The 17159-nt window shown below is 36.8% G+C and overlaps 1 protein-coding gene across 14 annotated transcripts in view; it reads right to left on the reverse strand.

The window, feature by feature from the left end:
• The window catches only part of LOC139134984 (IQ motif and SEC7 domain-containing protein 1-like), a 76692-nt gene extending 64694 nt beyond the window's left edge, over positions 1-11998 (reverse strand). For 10 of the 14 annotated variants that reach the window (XR_011552912.1, XR_011552911.1, XM_070702120.1 and 7 more), the window contains exons 1-2: positions 11811-11998; positions 11316-11494 (exon numbers count right to left, since the gene is read on the reverse strand). Coding sequence is in view for 11 of the 14 variants with exons in the window: in XM_070702120.1 (XP_070558221.1) it covers positions 11316-11494; positions 11811-11888 (257 nt within the window). In the remaining 3 variants the exon portion in view is untranslated. Of the gene's footprint in view, positions 1-8348; positions 8824-11315; positions 11495-11810 lie in introns of those variants that run through there. The other 4 variants (XR_011552913.1, XM_070702121.1, XM_070702129.1 and 1 more) reach the window with 2 other exon arrangements.
• Positions 11999-17159: the final 5161 nt, after the last annotated feature.

The raw sequence follows: 17159 nt of genomic DNA on the forward strand, positions 1-17159 counted from the left end.
AGGATGAGAAACAAACTTTTTATTTTTCTTGGCCTTATCATTAAGTTCTGCTTTCTCCCTCAAGCATTGACTTGTAATAATTGCTTGGAGCCTAGGTGGCTGGGCAGAAGTACAGCATATCATGCATATCACTACACATCTGAGCTCTACCTACTTAGTCAACACTACATGTATATGTCCAGAGCAAAAAGAGACACAGCGAGTTCTCTCTGTATTTGTCCTTGAGTTACATAATCAGGTTGCAAAGCTAAAAAGACTCACGGTCACACTTCATTCCAAAATTGCATGTGCCAATAAAATTTTAGCAGCTTTCCACATTCGTGACAATGGCCGTATTTACATAGGAAATTTACCCTTGATATTAATAGCAAGAAATTTCAGAAGAGGTACAACAATCCTGTACCACTTCCCGCTACTTTGAAGACGTGTCTGGATTGTATTTAAATTTAGAACTCCTACACTTGACAAGAGAAGCAATCACAGTAACTACACATCCAATCAGCTGTGCCAGATGGATCGTGGGAGAACTCAGCACCTAGCACCTACTCAAGGTCACACTCACCTGTCATGTGACAAAACTCAACTTTTTCACACCAACATGACTGTGTAAACTATACCAGCACACCTCACAGGAATCAGACAGCAAGTATAGATTGCAAAAAGCCATCCTACACTAAATTTTTATTTAAGAGTTCCATTGAGATATCACACATCTGAATTTATGATTGACTGATTAGATTAGCTGGCAACTATTGCAACTGTTTGGCCGTATGATGGAGTACTGTATGATAGCTACGTTGATAAATGGTGATTAGTGTTGCACACTGATTGATCGGTAAATTGATTGACATGATTTGATTGGCAATCATGCCACTAAAATCCCGACGACAGTTCAAAGGTGGATTCTTAAACCAAGGAGAGTCCATTTGAAGTACTCTAGTTGGTGCTTGAAACTGTGAAAGTCTAAGATCTCATATTGGGTACCTGAACGAAATTCATTTCCTCATCAACAATTCTGAGAAATTGGATTGAAGTGTTAAATACGGCAGGTGGTTTATTTGACCCTTTGGCAGATGTAGTTTTTTTATTGCATATACTGACCAGTCTAGGACCAAAGTGCACTGTTAATGGAACTCTATCTCAACAATAATGGAATTCAGAGCATTAAATTTTCTGTTATCAACTAGATTTAGACATAAATGTGGGCCGCTGACTTTATTTTTCATGCTTTAGATTGAAATTTCAGGCATGAACATGTTAAGAGATATCACTAGCGTGGCGCATAATCTTATCAATTGTGAAATTATCACGGCAAGTATTGGTGGGCCATTCAGTCAAGCACTCCCAACATACGATAACCAAATAAAGTCAAATGCAGGATTGTTCCAATGACAGAATGATCAAACTTAAACTCAAACTCCCGGTTGTATTTTTGAAATTGTCACTCGGGGAAATATCAGGGTGTGGTCGGTATTTTATTTGGAGAGCCCTCAAATAACCCTTCACCTATTACTAATACATAAACTACCAAATCTATGCATGTACCTCATGCCAAAAATTTGCTCTTTAATTTTATTTGCACTATTACAAGAAAAATGACTTCATTTCAAACAATGTGTCAGAGACACATTAATAGAAAAATAAAACTAAGTTTCAAAAGAATGTAGATGAAGACAAAAGATATGCAAATGATAAAAAGATTAAATATTGATGCCATGCGAGTGAATATATGCATGCAGACTTTCACTGAAACCTGAATTGTTTCCAAAGACATCTGAATATTCATGACTTTCAACTCCAGGTTCAAGGTAGGTCCCATATGCATTAAATTATTCAAGACATACTTTTGAAACTAATGTCATGCAATTGACAGGACAGCAGTTTGCATTCAGATATAACTATTGGCACGAGTTTCCAAAGTTGCTCTGATATATTGTGTGTGTACATTATACACATGTGTATGAGTGGGTAAACTTTAGGCAGTGACATCTAGATCTACATGTACATCATGGAAAGAATTGAATACATGAAACACATCTGGTCACTGGTGGTGAAACGTGCAAGTTTGTAATTTATAGTCCGTGACTGTTACAGGACATAAAAATGCCACTGTGGCCAACAAAAGTTAACATTACCATGACCTTTCACAGAGGAATTTTCTCAGAGCGCATCAGACATAAATGGATGGACATGTCCAGTGTCAGTTTCTATACACTCAACTTGCTCATCAAACGGCGAATTTAAATGGTGATTGTTCAAAGTCTTGATCAAATGGCCAAATGTAACATAGAGACGGCAAAAAATGCATTCAGTGAGCAGATCAAATACAATAGTTGCACCTTGACCATTGCAGCAATGCTTGGAGTATGGAGGAAGAAAGGTGTGACCAAACCGGGGAGTGGTGATCGTTATCTTAAATTTCAATAAGATCATGATATATATCATACACGGGCTGAACTATTTATAAGCACTGGGTGGGCGTCTGATATAATTACTAAGAAATTGAAGTCAGTCCTTTTGTAATGCAGCATATATTTCAAACCCTCAACATAATCTATGTGTGGACTGTCTGAGTGTAGATACAATATTTAGGTTATCGATTATCATTTTTCAATAAAAACTTTAATTCTTACAAATGAAAAAGAGTTAAGAGTATAAAATGAATTAAATATTTCGTTATGACATCACAGCAAAGGACTACGAAACTGTGAACAACAACAGATACTGAAATTACATGCTGATGGTGGACTTATCTTCTGCTCTACTGTCTATGATTAACCCTTTGAGCACTGTAATTTTCCCTCCAAAAATATCAGGGCAACATTTTACTAATTTTTATGAATTTTTCTGTAATTTTTTCCATGATTTTGGACTAAAAGGACATAAATTTTCATGGGCTACACTTTTTGACCAAAATTTTGGGAAAAATCAGAAAAAAAATTGTCTACATCTGAAAAAAATTGTTGGCGTTATATTGTATAAAGGCAACAAAAATTGACTTTGGCACTCAAAGGGCTAAGCCCCCCCCCCCCCCCCTCCAAGACAGACAAACACATACCATGTACTTGATAAATAAAAGAAAATGCTGATGCAGGGTTGATTGTGTGGGCAATTCAAAGGGTACAAAAATTTATATGCTATGAGGGCCATCTGTTACAGCAATGTTCACAATACAGTGGGATTTGATTCACCCTGATGGCATTCTATCACTCATTCAGCCATGAATTCATATCTCTGTATGTGGGACTGCGATTAATACCATGTCAGGACCCTGGAAATTGTTGGGTGTATATTTTTCACCCAGACTGTCCCATGATTCAAAATTTGTCATTATTTCTGAAAGAATGAATGACTACCTGAATGCCATATACACAATGGGAACCGATGAGGTTAGACAAAGGCCAGGGCGAGGGCTGCCTCCTACACAGTCTACTCCAGTACTTGGCTCTGTATAGGTATTTGGGTCATAGGGGCAACACAAACAATAGATTTACCGTAGTTTGGGCTACGTTGGCCTTTATCTGGACTCTCTGTTTAGCTCAATTACCTTCAAATTTGCATAATGTAAAATTTGTTTAATACCTGTGTGCTGTGCACTTCAATAAGTCTCTGAGAACTTCATGAGAAGTACAAGCTTATTAAGGTAGAGAAAGCAGGCTTCGACAACTACCTTAACTAATCGTCTTCATGAAGAATTGATAAGTTTCGGTTTAGATATTACACGAACTAAGTGACAAAGTTGAGTTCCTAAGTCAAACCGAGTGGCTTCAGTGCAGCAGATTACATGCGGATGATCATGCCACTCACCGAAACCTTCAACATGCAAATATCTTTATTACACTTTTGGTCCAGCACAGTATGTCTACTTAATATGTCTACATAATTCATCATTGTATGTTAATTTTGAGATGATCTCACAGTCAATACAGGTGCTATGACATGCTAAACCATTTCAACAAGGCCAATAACAGTGACACAAAGGATTTAATAGATCAGTTGAGGTTTCTCAATCCAATCATTCATGTCAGTTTTAATATCACTGTTGTACTGCTGCATGGACATAAATTATATATTTCACACGTCTGTCTACTGGACAATGTGTCAACTTTCAACTTCATAACATACATAAATAGTACAGCCAAAAATGCATATGCTCTTTGCCAATCAGAAAAGAAAGAATGAACTAAATCTTTGAAATTCATAGTTCATTTGTCTTTATATACATGCATATATATATATATATATATATAATATATATATGTATACACATCAGTAAACTCCTCTGACACACTATGTGATCATTACAAATCCATATTAAAATCTGAATTTCTAGAATACATCATTAACAATTACTATTTAGGAAGTAAATATTTCAGACAATGTTGCTGGTATCAATGTAGGAGTTGCTATGGGAATTCTTTAAATCACTTGATTCAATCATCTACATGTATCTCCTAAATCACTGGGTTTCTACTTATATCTCTACTAGTCAGACTGGAGGGATCAATGCACTTTTCTGAACAGATCACAGGCATTGCAACGAGATCAGAGCATAATGCCTTAAATTGAATTAAATTAAATAAAATTTACATGTATTTCATTTATTTTTGATTTAATATAATTTAATTTCTTTGGTGTAAATGTTAAGGAAATACTGGTTGATGAGATAATTGTGCAAGGAAAGTCCAAACCAGTGACAACCAAAACATCAATTCTAAATCTAATGTTCATTCTTGTCCAGTGAATAAAAATACATGTAATGGATCATGTACCAAAGTGCTTCAGTCATTGACCCCTCTGATATCTCAGTATGTGACAGCCCTCTGTGCTGGGATACCAGAATTCAACAACTGAAACAGGATTTACAGAATCTAAAATAACAGTGTCCCAAAGCTGCCTGGCGGGGGCTAGAGTTGCACCCATCCTGAATAATAATGTACACAAATCAGGCTCCACACCGATATTAAGTAGTCCTGAAAGTTAAAGTCTTTTCAAAACATTACAATGAAAGAGTGGCAAGGCTGCAGATCACAGCAATACGTTCTGAAGAAATGGATGGGTAAATATTTGTACACCACAGTTAATAATATTCTAATTGTGTTATGGTTGGAACTGGTTTAGGGGTGACTTTGCCGGCTGCAGCCCAGATGTCCAATTATGCAATAATTCATAATGAGGCAAGATTAATGACATCATTGAGAGAACAATGCCTAATAAACTTGTCAGAACACTTTCTCTCAGACCTTATGCCATTGTGTTCACTTCAGAGATTCATTGCTTTTGTGTTGGACTGCCTGCAGAAGTAAAGATTACGTAAATTTATGTAAGTTTTCATTATACTATGGCAAACTAGTGACGTGTTAACAAATCTGCAGGCTGGTCTAACACTGATAAGACTGGAAAACATTACTTTTGAGCTACCAATGCAATTATCTCTTGAAGCCTTGTGCAGTTACAGTAAATATCTAACAGGAAATACATACATTTATGGGCATATTTTATTCTGCTGGATTTGATGCAATTTAAAATCAAACAAATTTCTAGTCTGCTCTTGCTCTTGGGAAACCAAGAATTGTCTTTTCAATGGGGACCACTCCTTTCTAAAGGTAAACATTAGATGAATTATGCCACGTCACAGCTTGAACACCCACAGACATTTTGAGGGCTTGTTTTTCATTCCTGTATCTTTTATAATGACAAGTTTTCAAGAAACTGTCCAACACGTCTGTAGCCAAATCCTACCCCTGCACTAACCTTGCCAGGGGCATCCATGCCATGCTATGACAACACAGAAGGAAAGCTCTATGCGAAGTCAACAATGAACATGGCCACAGAGAGCAGCCTGTCTTTTTGTGCTCACAAAAGTTGCCCTTACCATCATGAAAGATGCATGTAATGTCTCATTTGAATGAATAAGGCGGAACAGGAAAAGGCGTCAACTTGTGCAAGGCGGATATATCACCAATCTGGAGTAGAGAAAGCCAAGTCCTCAGGAAGTCAACGTAAAAGGTCAATCCCATTACTCTATAGAAATACAGGCTTACCATGAACATATTTACTTAAGCAGACTTCATCACAACAGCCCAGTGGTCTGATAAATGATATCAATAATTAGGCGATTGTGATATCCATGGCAACAGTTACCAAGGATATCACAGCTGTCACAATTAATCCACTGTTTTTGTTCTGACACAATAGCAAGTTTCAATTTCAATATTTATTTTTCAATTTACATGTAACTGTCCATACTGTCTGTGACAAGTTTGATGCAGTTTTTAGTTGCGGTTTCACACGCTTACAATATACAAATACGAAGAACTGAGCAGGAAGAGAAGCTCGTTTCCTATCTATTGCTGTTGTAAAGGGATGTATTTCTCAGTTTTTCCGGGAAATTCAGATGTTTGCAAAACTCCTCTTACATGTAATAGTTTGCTTGCTCGTAAATTGAATTTCTACTCCCTTTGGAGTCCATGTTCCCCTTTTTTCATCATCAATGCAAGAAATATTGTGTAACCCCCTTAAAACCAAGGAATATAAAGTAACAGTGGTCCGACTCCATTTTGTTAAAATCATTACTGATGAAACTGTTTAATGGAAAAAGAAATTTGAGATCTTGGTAAATACAACATGATATTAATATCCCAATTGCCAATGAGATCCTGGTTGAACAGACACTGGTCAGTTCAATGTAATAGACACATCAGTGATTAAAGCAGTATCACCAGGTGAATTCAGACATCTATTATCATCTCGCTAATCAAAAATCCTCACAGTCAACAATGTCAGCAAAAATAATCCATCTATTGCTCAGAATTCCAGCTGCCCCTTTTGAAAGCCCTGATAAATGAAATGTCTGTAATATTACAGCCAGTAAAAGAATTATTGAAAGTAATTAGGGGCCCTCTCTGGTATTTTTCTTCTGTCCGATGTGTGAAAAAAGACAGTAAGGCTGGGTTAGGTACGTTGAATTAAATCAAACTGCCTGCTGTAAAGTGTAAACTACACTGAAGTCAAATATTATACCTATTTAAAGAAACAACTGTACACTTTAATGCACTTGTGGTATTTTAATAATTCATCAGATGGCCAGATCCTGAATGTCAACTTAATATGCATAAATGGCAAGTGAATAAGTTATATTTCCCCAATCCACTGCTAAACCTGACAGCTTTCTCGTTTTGAAATTCTTGAAAATATAAATTTGTCTGTTGCATTTAAGAATGTGTATAGAGAGAAAATCAATATCCTTGGGCACAAAAAGACGATGGGGGAAAGCAGAGAAATTCAAAATATAAATTTAATATCAACCCCTTTCAAATCCACTGATATGATAATTATTCTGAAAGATACGATCCAATAGGTTTCTAACCTATTTTCACATCAATTTTCTTTTATGTGTATCTACATGTAAATTGACAAATATTTCACATATATTTATGAACCTCTTTCTGGCAGTCTCAGAGAAATATCCTGACATTTCTTTCAATTGATGCATTTAAGTTAAATCAAGATGCTTTTTTATGCTATGGTCAATGGTAAAATCCTTGAAAATTACAAACAAATTAAAAGTAACATTTCCATTTTGTTTGTGGGGGGTTGCCTTAAAAAATTTGTATCTTAAATTTCAAGGACAGTGCCAACATGGTAACTTAAATCCCTGGGGAATGTGTCACGATTTTAAAAGTGAATTATTTCCTGATAAGAACGCTGTACAACATACCAACCCCTTGATTATTTTGATGAAACATTCACGTTTTTAATTTTTCCGGGGGATCAAAACTTGAAACATAAGGTCCTTGACAATTTCCTGGTATTCAATTTCATCATAAAATAGATTGTCAAATCCTGTGCACAAAGGCTGTAATTTTACCGCCTCAAAGCAAATGCCGAGTATTGTTCATTTTTAAGAATATGTACATGAGTGCGATACAAACCAAAACACATGAATGGAGCACTGTCTCAGAGGGCATACCTCAACTAAAGGTGGATACGTAATGTCCCAGCTGAACACGGGTATTGTGTTTCAACAGGGTATGGGTGTGTAACCGTCTGGTAAACCTACAGTTTTTCTTCCCGACAAATCCTGTAACACGCTCTGTAGCTGTTCAATTACGCCCTGTCTACACAAACTGAATCCATAAAATCACTTTTGATTACAAGGTAAGGCCTATGAAAGGTGAGTCCTTGTCTCTGCTCTATCCCTGCTACAGTGTTGACAGTATTCTGCCTGTCTGATGTGGGCCTTTCCCGATAGCATATGATAGGTTCCCTCGCTAGCCGGGTAAATATTTGACTTCCTATGGCGCAAATATGCAAACTGAGACACATGAGAGGAGCAGATAACCTACCCGAGGAATGACATGGTCACATGGGATTCATTCTATCTTCTTCCGTGGCTGAAAATTACACAGCAATACTGGATTTGCCTCATGAGCGTTAATAATCCCAAGTACAGGCAACATTCACTTGTGAAAGCCTCTCTTTTCCTGATGCATGTGCCGGTAGTGGTAATCATATGAACTAGTGCTGCATCATGGACATGGAAATTAATCACCGTGGTAACTACGTCACTGTGGCGGCCTTTCCTTGGCCAGGAACGAGTATCAAATGTTCTCAGTGCTGGCACTCACGGCCACAAGGAACTCATGTTCACTGGTGAAAATTTCAGTCAAGATCCCACATTCATGGTTTGTTCAGAACACTTCCTTTTTGAAACGTGAGGCCTTACTTTTCCATCATGATGGGCAGATACACAGACGCATGCTTCAGACAAAAGAGCCCCCTGCCAGCCATACAATGTTTTGACTCAAGTCACAAATTATGAAAGTCAAGAAAGGAACCCCTAGGCTGTGAGAAAATATCTAAACTTCCTTTTGAAAAACAAAAGCAGTTTCGAAATAAAATGAAACAATGCATAAACACACCATCGTAGCAAAATTAATAGCAAGCATACACTGATGTCAATTTATCATGAAAGTAGATCTCTTGATTCTATCCAGTCGACCAATCAATAAACACTTATGTCACTTTCACAACGCTATTTACAACTGAATGGATGGTCTTTCACTGGTGACATATGTTTTCAAATGTGGTGAAATTTGCCATGTATATCTCTTTGTATGGTGCTATACAACTCACATTAAATACTGTGTTGGCGATTTGAATGAGTGAAATAGGTGAACTTCAATTCAATGTTCATTTTATGTCTGTTTATCAACTAATATCACAGTGCCTATGATGCAAATGATATCACATGGATAAATTTGCATATTTCTACAAGCAGATGATATTACTAAACAAATGAAGACAATAATGTTTATTATAAATTGTGCTATCTTATGCTATCCTATATTTGTCTTTCCACATCAACATCAGCAAAATATTGACAATAGCAATTACCATTCACCATAAATTTACCAATTGAAACTGCAAAAGTGTCAAGTTTTTGTTTTCCTTTAAAGGTCATTCCATCAGCTGCCAATGACTGAACCCTGATGACTCACATCGCCAGGCTGTAGTATTTAGATTATCACCGTTACATAACAACTTATGCTGCTACCTAGCATTGATGGCTCCTTTATTTTGATTGTTACCTTCTTTTTCAGTATCAGATACAATGGAAAAAGGTGCTGAGGTTACATCACTATTTTCCTTTGGAGATAACATTTAGCTCACTGCATTTACAATGATGTTTCCATTTCTGCATTTTCATACTATTTTTTCGTTCAATTTTTGTCATCTTCATGCATGTACATTCATATTTCCTGTTTAATCTTTAAAACATATTTATCTAGGTCACTACTGTTGTCAAATTCACAGTGACGTTAATCCAAACACTCATATTCATAAGTCTTGGTTACAGACTGAAGAATAGCATGCTTTGGCGGTGATATGCTAATTAAATTATACCTGTTTGCTGGGGCAAAAATCCATTTTTTTTTTCATCTGTGGATTAGCCAATGTGGTAGAAATTATTTAATTATGAAATACTGTACAAAGACAACAATGTTTATATCAAAACAGGATTTTGACTCCACTGATAATTCTCTACAACTACAGCAGATCATTATGAACATGGACTTAATAATACTAGCAGTTTTTATCAGATGCCATTGGTTGAGTTATACATAGTTTCAAAGTGCATTACCTGCCTGCATCATTACTAATGCAGCCTGCAAAACAATCAATAATAATGATAATAATAATACTTCCACATTAGCATAGTTAACCTACATTTACTCAAACACGGCTACATAATACATTTACAAATTTTTATTTTTTGTTCTACGAGTGAAAGTGTTCAAATTTACATGAGATTAACTATAAATATGGCACACGATTGTCTTTTGTGTCCCAATATGGTCATCATGCACAACAGCTTTATTCGCATATGTAGCATGTGGCACTCTGCCATTATCGAACTAATTCAATTTACATCGACAATACTGTTTGTAGCAGGTTTCGACACATCACCGCCACCTCTCACCCCGATCAATTATTGTTTTTTCCATTTCAAAGTTACTGAGTTGCTAAAAATTTTTACACAGCACAGGAGAAAACACATATTGAGGGCAAAAAGCAGTATATGTAGGTGTAAAGACACAAGGTGTGACATTGACAAATTACAGAACTTGTATTAACAAATCTAAAATTAGACTGTTTAGATGACCAAATCTGTGGACTCTGAACGTAAGCGGTGGTTGGACTGTGTGAACAAAAGTGGGTACCGGAGTTTTTTCTGTAGTCTGTACATAATAAACGCTTACACTGGTCTGTATGAATGACGGAAAGGACGTGGTTTACTTTCACTGTTTGTCTAACTCGTTGCCATTTCCCTTCAGAAGTTTACTTTACACTATTCTTGAGACAGATGATTCATAAGATGATTGACATCTCAAAGAATGAGATTTAAGGTGATCGGGACGGCAAATACACAAGCTAAACTTAGGTCTCACGCTTCGGAAACACCAATCACCGAACAAATTTCCGCCATTTACCGGTCCGTGTTTCGTAATAGCGATAAACAATGAGATGACGAACTGCTGCTTTCATTAACCTAGCTATCATTACCCCACTAACCCGAGCAAAGCCTTCACAATCACAATCACAGTGAGTAAACTTTCCATGTTGTTTATCTGCGTATACGGTTGGACGACATGCGTGCGCCGGGTAAACCTGACCCACCTTCCGATGTAACTCGATAGCACCTACAGAACTTTACATCATGACTGTTGGAAAATAAAGTTTATGACTACATCAACTCTGCCGACCAACCCAAAAGAAAACAACAACATACACAAAAATAAACACTTTACCTTTCCCGTGATGGACTGGCGGCATTTCGCGCACGCCCATCGATCTCTGCGTCTTCGGAGAGGAACCTCTCCTTAATTTCTTCCAGTTGTCTCAAGAGTGCATCTCGTTGAAGTTTGTAATTTTGAACCCGCTCTTCTAAAATGTCAATTTGGAAATTCTGAGCTTCGATTTTTATTTCCTGCAAATAAAATTGCAGAGCGTGCAGTCGTAACCGTCAGTTGTGAGTTGTTGAAAAATTACTAGGATCTGTAGTCTGCAAAGTTTTTAAAATATTATATCCGGATCTAATTGAAACTGTACATAAAATCACATAATAGGCAATGAATCGAAACTGAAATCCATAGAATAATTCAGATGTCATGTCCCAACAAAACTTTTGGTTCACCACCAGGTCAAAGCAAAATGTTGACGGAGGGTTACGGAACGCGACAATAATTGGTGTCCAGTGGGAGAGGGGGCAGCTCGCTAAACCATAAACTTTACGATTTCCTCACCTGATTCCTTATAGTTTCCCTGAGCTCAGAGACCAAAGCAGAGTTGTCGGTCGAACTATCCAGAGCGTTTTCTTCCATGGTTTGATCGCATACGAAGTGCACAATAATATTACCAGGACCACTTCGTACTAAGTCTTCACTTCCAAACCGCCATTATTAACATTATCCACCTAACTTCTGACTAGTGTCGACTCCCTAGGGGTGTATGACGATGGTATTGCCAGTTTTACAAGTAACCGAGGTTAGGAAAGCATGAAATATATACGTAAATTTTCCTATACTTCAAGAAAAAACATCTGTTTCTATAAGAATATAATGTATCTCGGTGAAATTTATCGTTGCAAGGGTAAATTGTTCCTATTTGGACAGAATTTCAACCATAGTGTGCAACTTTACTGAGTTAAGGAGGTACATTGAGTAAAACAGCGCCCCCAGACAGGGCATAGGCGAGCAGTGGTGCCACAAGGATGTTCTTATTCTTTACAACATCTTCAGTGTCGATTAAATTTATATACTGCGCTCAGCTATGTGCGCCGAGTATATTAAATGGTATCGCTTTGGCGAAAGGTTAGATAACGACGCTACTACTGGCACGGTTTGCAAAGGAAGTATAAAATATGATTTACGGCTATAGCTCTGAACTTTGGACTGTTAGAAGACTGGTACATGTCAGATTTCTAGAATTTGTACGCAGATTTTTTGAAAATTAAGCTCGGTATTTCCCACGGGAATTAAACATGGTTTTACATCGCAGTCCCGCCATGGAAGGACTGTTTTCACAAGTCACATAAAATAGACGGTAAACGACAATTACTGTAACATCCATTTTGGGTAAGCACATCGAGAGATAGAAAGAAGAAGAACAGACAAAAATGTAAGAAAAACGAAAAAAGCTACAAGTAAAGTTATTAGTTAATTGTTTTAATGACATGTAAATATTCTATTTTCTGACGTATTTTGGATGTATATAATTAGAAATTGGAGTGAAAAACGGACGCTGTATACAACTGCACCCCCCCCCCCCGGTTCCTTTTATACATTTCTCTTTCCATAAAGTTTCCCCTGCTCCCGCTCTTAAAAGGTAAGCTTTTGATGATTTTTCACTGTTTTCGTTCGCAATGTTGATTATAGTTTCTCGTTCCAAAGCATGTTAAAATACGCAGTGTTCAGATTGTCACCTCAGCCTGTAGGTGTGTAAACTACATTGGTATCGTTGACAAGAGAATTCTGGTCCGGACTAGAAATAAAATATAAAATCAGTGCATGCTTTGGGGAGTAAAACAAAGAATTTCTGGTTGACACATAAAACGAAAATAGTAAAAAAAAATTATCAAAAGTTGTAGCCGCCGAGCCCCTTCACGTTCCCATAGGCTTTCTCCCTTCTGCTCCTCCTCACATAACGATTTTACTTCCCTCTCGCTAAAGTTCCGCGACCTACCGAATCCTTAGTGAAGTTTTTTCCAAAGCTGTTCAGTGAGAAAAGAATTGCATTTCACCGCCTTTTGAAAGGAGGAAAATGCTTAAAAAGACAAAAGTTTGGTGATGTTTTTCTCTGAGTTTCACAGTTTGTTTTTGCCTTTGCTTTTCTTTTCTCTACCCAAGGTGTTTTCTTTATTCACCACATCTACTATCACATGATCTTTATTTAAACAACAATTGTAAAATACAAATCAAAGTGCATTCAAAAATGTCAGCTATCAGAAAATATGTACCTTTATGTCGTGAACAGCTCAGTTGATTGCAGAAAATTTGAGAGGATGCTAAAAGATAACATAACTAAACAATATTGACAATGGGCAAGAGGTTTCTTACATATACGTACATATCCAGGTGACAAGCCCCGAATTCTACTTTTATATGGAAATATCACAGCTTATAAACACAATATTACCCACCCTTTGGTTAGAAGAGCATTTGACCAGGCATGGGGCCATAGAAAATAAGAAATCACGTTGTTTGGGCTTCCCCGACTTTTTAGAGGGAATCACAGAAACACGCTGCAGAAATTCAACAAGTTTTAAATACACACCCTCTATGTGTAAAATGAGAGAGAGAGAGAGAGAGAGAGAGGAGAGAGAGGAGAGAGAGAGAGATTATGCCCATGAGATAGATTCGAAATACACGAGATGCAGTGTTGGACTACAATAATGACGTCTTGGAGGTGCTATCTTTTCGACATATTGAATTCCGAGCAAACTGATAGACATTCATCGCTGTGAACGATATTAAATGGAATTTCGACCTTGTATAAATGTCTTACGGAACCTTTATGGAGTATCTATCCTCTCTCATTAAATTTTCAAATGAGTTTTCACTGCAAATTCGAGCAGCCGAGGCGTGCAGCCAGCTTTTTAAACGTTTCGGGGACAACATTTCTAACAGACATAGTTTTGAGCATGTTGCACTTTATGCAGTCTTCTTTTGATTTCATCTTTTATCATGATTTATTTGTTTCGTGATTTCCAGTTGTGAATATTGATGGATCTGTTGAAGGTCATATATACTGTTGATTTGTAATTTTGAAATACGAATACACCTTTATATCCATTTTTCGGTTTTACAGTAGTTTATTTATGCATTTTCTCGTTATTCGATGGAAGTGACAAGAACGTTAAAATACGCAGTGTTCAGATTGTCAACTCAGCCTGTACGTGTGTAAACTATATTGGTATCGTTGACAAGAGAATTCTGGTCCGAGCTAGAAATCAAATATAAAATCAGTGCATGCTTTGGGGAGTAAAACAGAGAACTTCTGATTGACACATAAAACGAAAATAGTAAAAAACTTATCAAAAGTTGTAGCCGCCGAGCCCTTTCACGTTCCCATAGGCTTTCTCCCTACTGCCCCTCCTCACATCACGATTTTACTTCCCTCTCGCTAAAGTTCCGCGACCTACCGAATCCTTTCAAAGCTGTTCGGTGAAGAAAAGGATAACATTTTACCGCCATTTGAAAGGAGAAAGATGCTAAAAAAGACAAAAGTTTGGAAATGTATTTCTGTGAGTTTCACAGTTTGTTTTTGCCTTTGCTTTTCTTTTCTCTACTCCAGGTGTTTTCTTTATTCACCACATCTACTATCACATGATCTTTATTTAAACAACAATTGTAAAATACAAATCAAAGTGCATTCAAAAATGTCTAGCTATCAGAAAATATGTACCTTTATGTCGTGAACAGCTCAGTTGATTGCAGAAAATTTGAGAGGATGCTAAAAGATAACATAACTAAACAATATTGACAATGGGCAAGAGGTTTCTTACATATACGTACATATCCAGGTGACAAGCCCCGAATTCTACTTTTATATGGAAATATCACAGCTTATAAACACAATATTACCCACCCTTTGGTTAGAAGAGCATTTGACCAGGCATGGGGCCATAGAAAATAAGAAATCACGTTGTTTGGGCTTCCCCGACTTTTTTGAGGGAATCACAGAAACACGCTGCAGAAATTCAACAAGTTTTAAATACACACCCTCTATGTGTAAAATGAGAGAGAGAGAGAGAGAGAGAGAGAGAGAGAGAGAGAGAGAGAGAGAGAGAGATTATGCCCATGAGATAGATTCGAAATACACGAGATGCAGTGTTGGACTACAATAATGACGTCTTGGAGGTGCTATCTTTTCGACATATTGAATTCCGAGCAAACTGATAGACATTGATCGCTGTGAACGATATTAAATGGAATTTCGACCTTGTATAAATGTCTTACGGAACCTTTATGGAGTATCTATCCTCTCTCATTAAATTTTCAACTCAGTTTTCACTGCAAATTCGAGCAGCCGAGGCGTGCAGCCAGCCGGGGACAACATTTCTAACAGACATAGTTTTGAGCATGTTGCACTTTATGCAGTCTTCTTTTGATTTCATCTTTTATCATGATTTATTTGTTTCGTGATTTCCAGTTGTGAATATTGATGGATCTGTTGAAGGTCATATATACTGTTGATTTGTAATTTTGAAATACGAATACACCTTTATATCCATTTTTCGGTTTTACAGTAGTTTATTTATGCATTTTCTCGTTATTCGATGGAAGTGACAAGAACGATCAACGTACTTGAATAATATCGCCATTCAAAACCACACTCTAAGCTTATGCGCTTGAATGCCTAGTTAGACCCTTTGAGAAATTTTCTGTTTTCTCAAATATGTTATCACGTCTATTCAAAATTGAATGTTATATGTAGTTGATAACCGGATTCTGGCGGAGGGCTTCGGGAAATAGGATTTCTGAATCGAAACTCAGGCTTTCAAATAAATACTTACGTAAATTAACAACTTATGGTCCTTTGGAAAAATGCAATCCTGAATGAAACGACGATGTAAATCTTCGCATCATGTAATGTATGTTTGGCTATACCGCAGTGGTCTTGTTTTCTTGAGGATTAACATGATATTTGGAAGTATTCATGGAAGTTGAAAATCCTTTTAAATGTTATCTATTAATCTGTATTTACTAGTGTCTATTTGGTCATTTTGCTTGATATGATATGTCATTTATTACGTCACTTATATTATATTTATATTTGACTGAAGAGAAGCTGCTTTGTGTCGCTAGCAGCCGGCCTAAGTATGTTCCACTGAGTACAAATAAAGGCATATCCTCAGGGTATTTCTCATTGGGCAGAGGTGTCAGACAGGGAGACTGTATTTCCCCGGCTCTCTTTATTCTGAGTTTGGAGTTGTTTTTGATTTCATTGCGTAGTAATAATAACATTAGAGGTATAAATATCAAAAATCAACAGATAAAAATGTCACATTCGTTGATGACTTGACATGTTTCTTACAAGACATAAGCAAATATTTTATATAATGCCACAAGAGTTGACTAGATCAGAAGGTATTTTAGTGAACAAAATAACCACCCATGGAAGTACTGAAGCCAGTTGGAGGTTTAAAGTTATTACTGGAATGTTATTTTCAAGTTGATTTACTACCATTGAAAATCACAGGTTTCTTTTACAGCACATTAAAAGCACAGGAAGAGTTGATTTTGAAAACACCACAAAGTGAAAATAAAAAACTCTTCTATGGAACAATAAGGACATTTTAATTGGCAAACGTTTTGTGTTTTACCAGGAATTTGTGGAAGCAGGAATTCTATATTTAGAGCAACTGTACAATGAAAATGGTCAAAAGCCGGACTGGGATTCTGTACTTAGTAAAGGTATCCCTCAATCATCCATATTGAAATGGTTTGGACTAAAACGTGTTATCCCAGCCAACATACAAGGAAATCAGCAAAGTACAGCTGATGATGACGATGAAGTAAAAATTGTATTGAAAAATAACAGGTCGTCGACAACCAGTGTGGAACTTGTAATAAAAAAGTAGTCACACAGAT

This window comes from Ptychodera flava, chromosome 6 (assembly GCF_041260155.1).
Source record: "Ptychodera flava strain L36383 chromosome 6, AS_Pfla_20210202, whole genome shotgun sequence".
NCBI lineage: Eukaryota > Metazoa > Hemichordata > Enteropneusta > Ptychoderidae > Ptychodera > Ptychodera flava.